The sequence below is a fragment of the Drosophila mauritiana genome, chromosome 2R (assembly GCF_004382145.1).
Source record: "Drosophila mauritiana strain mau12 chromosome 2R, ASM438214v1, whole genome shotgun sequence".
In the NCBI taxonomy this organism is placed as follows: domain Eukaryota; kingdom Metazoa; phylum Arthropoda; class Insecta; order Diptera; family Drosophilidae; genus Drosophila; species Drosophila mauritiana.
The window spans coordinates 20,343,495-20,344,986 of NC_046668.1; the positions used below are offsets into that span (position 1 = coordinate 20,343,495).

The following is a 1,492-nucleotide window of genomic DNA, read 5'->3' on the forward strand; positions in this document are numbered from 1 at the left end:
GATAACATCAAATATGCATTGCCAAGGGGGCGACTTTGGGGCGGCCATCTGACAATTTGCAATTTGCTTTTATCATCTTAATTTGATTTGTAGGGTGTTTGTAGAGCGGGCAAAGTGGGGCGGCTGGTGGAAGGCCAGCTCGATAATGAAGCGAAGTTGGTTAAATTAGCACAGCATTCAATTATTCAGCTCGGCTGGGAGTGGTCGGGAGAATAACGTCTTTCAATCTCTGAATAAATATACACTGGATTTATGTGTATATACTAACGTATATTGAGTCCCGGCCGCAAAACGAAATAAATTTAAGATGCTGTCAGCTATTGTCTTAGTGTTAGTGCTTTTGAAAGCGGCTTGTGGCTTCATCGTTACCCTGGATGCCCACGAGTCGATGTGCTTCTACGACCACGCCAATGTCAGCGACAAGGTGACCGTGTCCTTCGAGGTAATGGAAGGTGGCTTCAAGGATGTGGGCGTGGAGATCGCAGGACCCGACGACGATCGCCTGCACTACTCCAAGCAGGACACCTTGGGCAGCTTCACCTTTACGGCCATGAAAGAGGGCCGGTACCAACTGTGCTTCGACAATCAGATGTCCACGCTGACGCCCAAGATCCTAATGTTCCAGTTTCACGTGGCCAGGGCCATTGAGTTCTACATGGAGTCCTCGAAGCGAGGTGACGACGTCATCGAGCAGGCGGCGGTCCAGTCGATGATCAACCAACTCTCCGCCAAACTGGGAGCCGTAAAGATGGAGCAGGAGTACATGCACTTCCGCTATCGCGGCCACTTGGAGGTCAGCGATATGGTGGAACTGCGAGTCCTGGCATGGTCTATATTTGGACCAATGATGCTGATCATTACGGCCGTTCTGGAGGTATACTATCTCAAGCAATTCTTCGAAGTCAAGCGCGTGGTTTAAACTGCAACTTGAGGAGCAATTCATCCGGTAAAAAAAATCGCGAATGGATAGGATTTATAGGATTTTAGAGTCTATATATATATAAAGAATTGTTTTATTGCTTGATTACAACTACCAATCACAGGCTCAAGCTTAAGAAAGTTGGAAAATTTAACTGCTGGTCTTTCCTATTGGCTTTTCTTTACCCTCAATTTGTTGCATATTTCACGCTTCACAAACCATAAAACTTTTCCACATCCGGGGGGCTGGTTCAAGTATCCATAAAGTTCACTTCACCTATATGGAGTGTGGCCCGCATTCGATTAGCAGTGGAAATTTATGACGGGTGTCCACACATGGCCAATACACCAGTCGAGTCGGAAACTTATCATATTCATTCACAACTTTCTCCCGCCGCTTTCTCTGCTCCTTGGCAAAACAAAGCCAAAGTTTTTGCCTCTTATTTACGACAATGTCGCGTCAAGTTTTTCCCGCTCCTCTCTTCGTTTTTTTCTATTCCCGTGCTACGGGTGTATATGTATTGCCCTATAAAGTAGCAAGTTTTCCCTACATTTTTTCGTTGGTTGTTGCATA

General features: G+C 46.0%; 1 protein-coding gene across 1 annotated transcript; it reads left to right on the forward strand.

The window, feature by feature from the left end:
* The first annotated feature begins 218 nt into the window (after positions 1-218).
* LOC117136984 (transmembrane emp24 domain-containing protein 2) lies at positions 219-1,037 on the forward strand. Its single transcript, XM_033298160.1, has one exon. The coding sequence runs from the start codon at positions 308-310 to the stop codon at positions 917-919; it is 612 nt and encodes a 203-aa protein (XP_033154051.1). The 5' UTR covers positions 219-307; the 3' UTR covers positions 920-1,037.
* Positions 1,038-1,492: the final 455 nt, after the last annotated feature.

What these genes read in the sequence shown, in the direction of transcription:
- LOC117136984 (XM_033298160.1), top strand. Translation starts at nt 308, where the DNA reads ATGCTGTCAGCTATTGTCTTAGTGTTAGTGCTTTTGAAAGCGGCTTGT.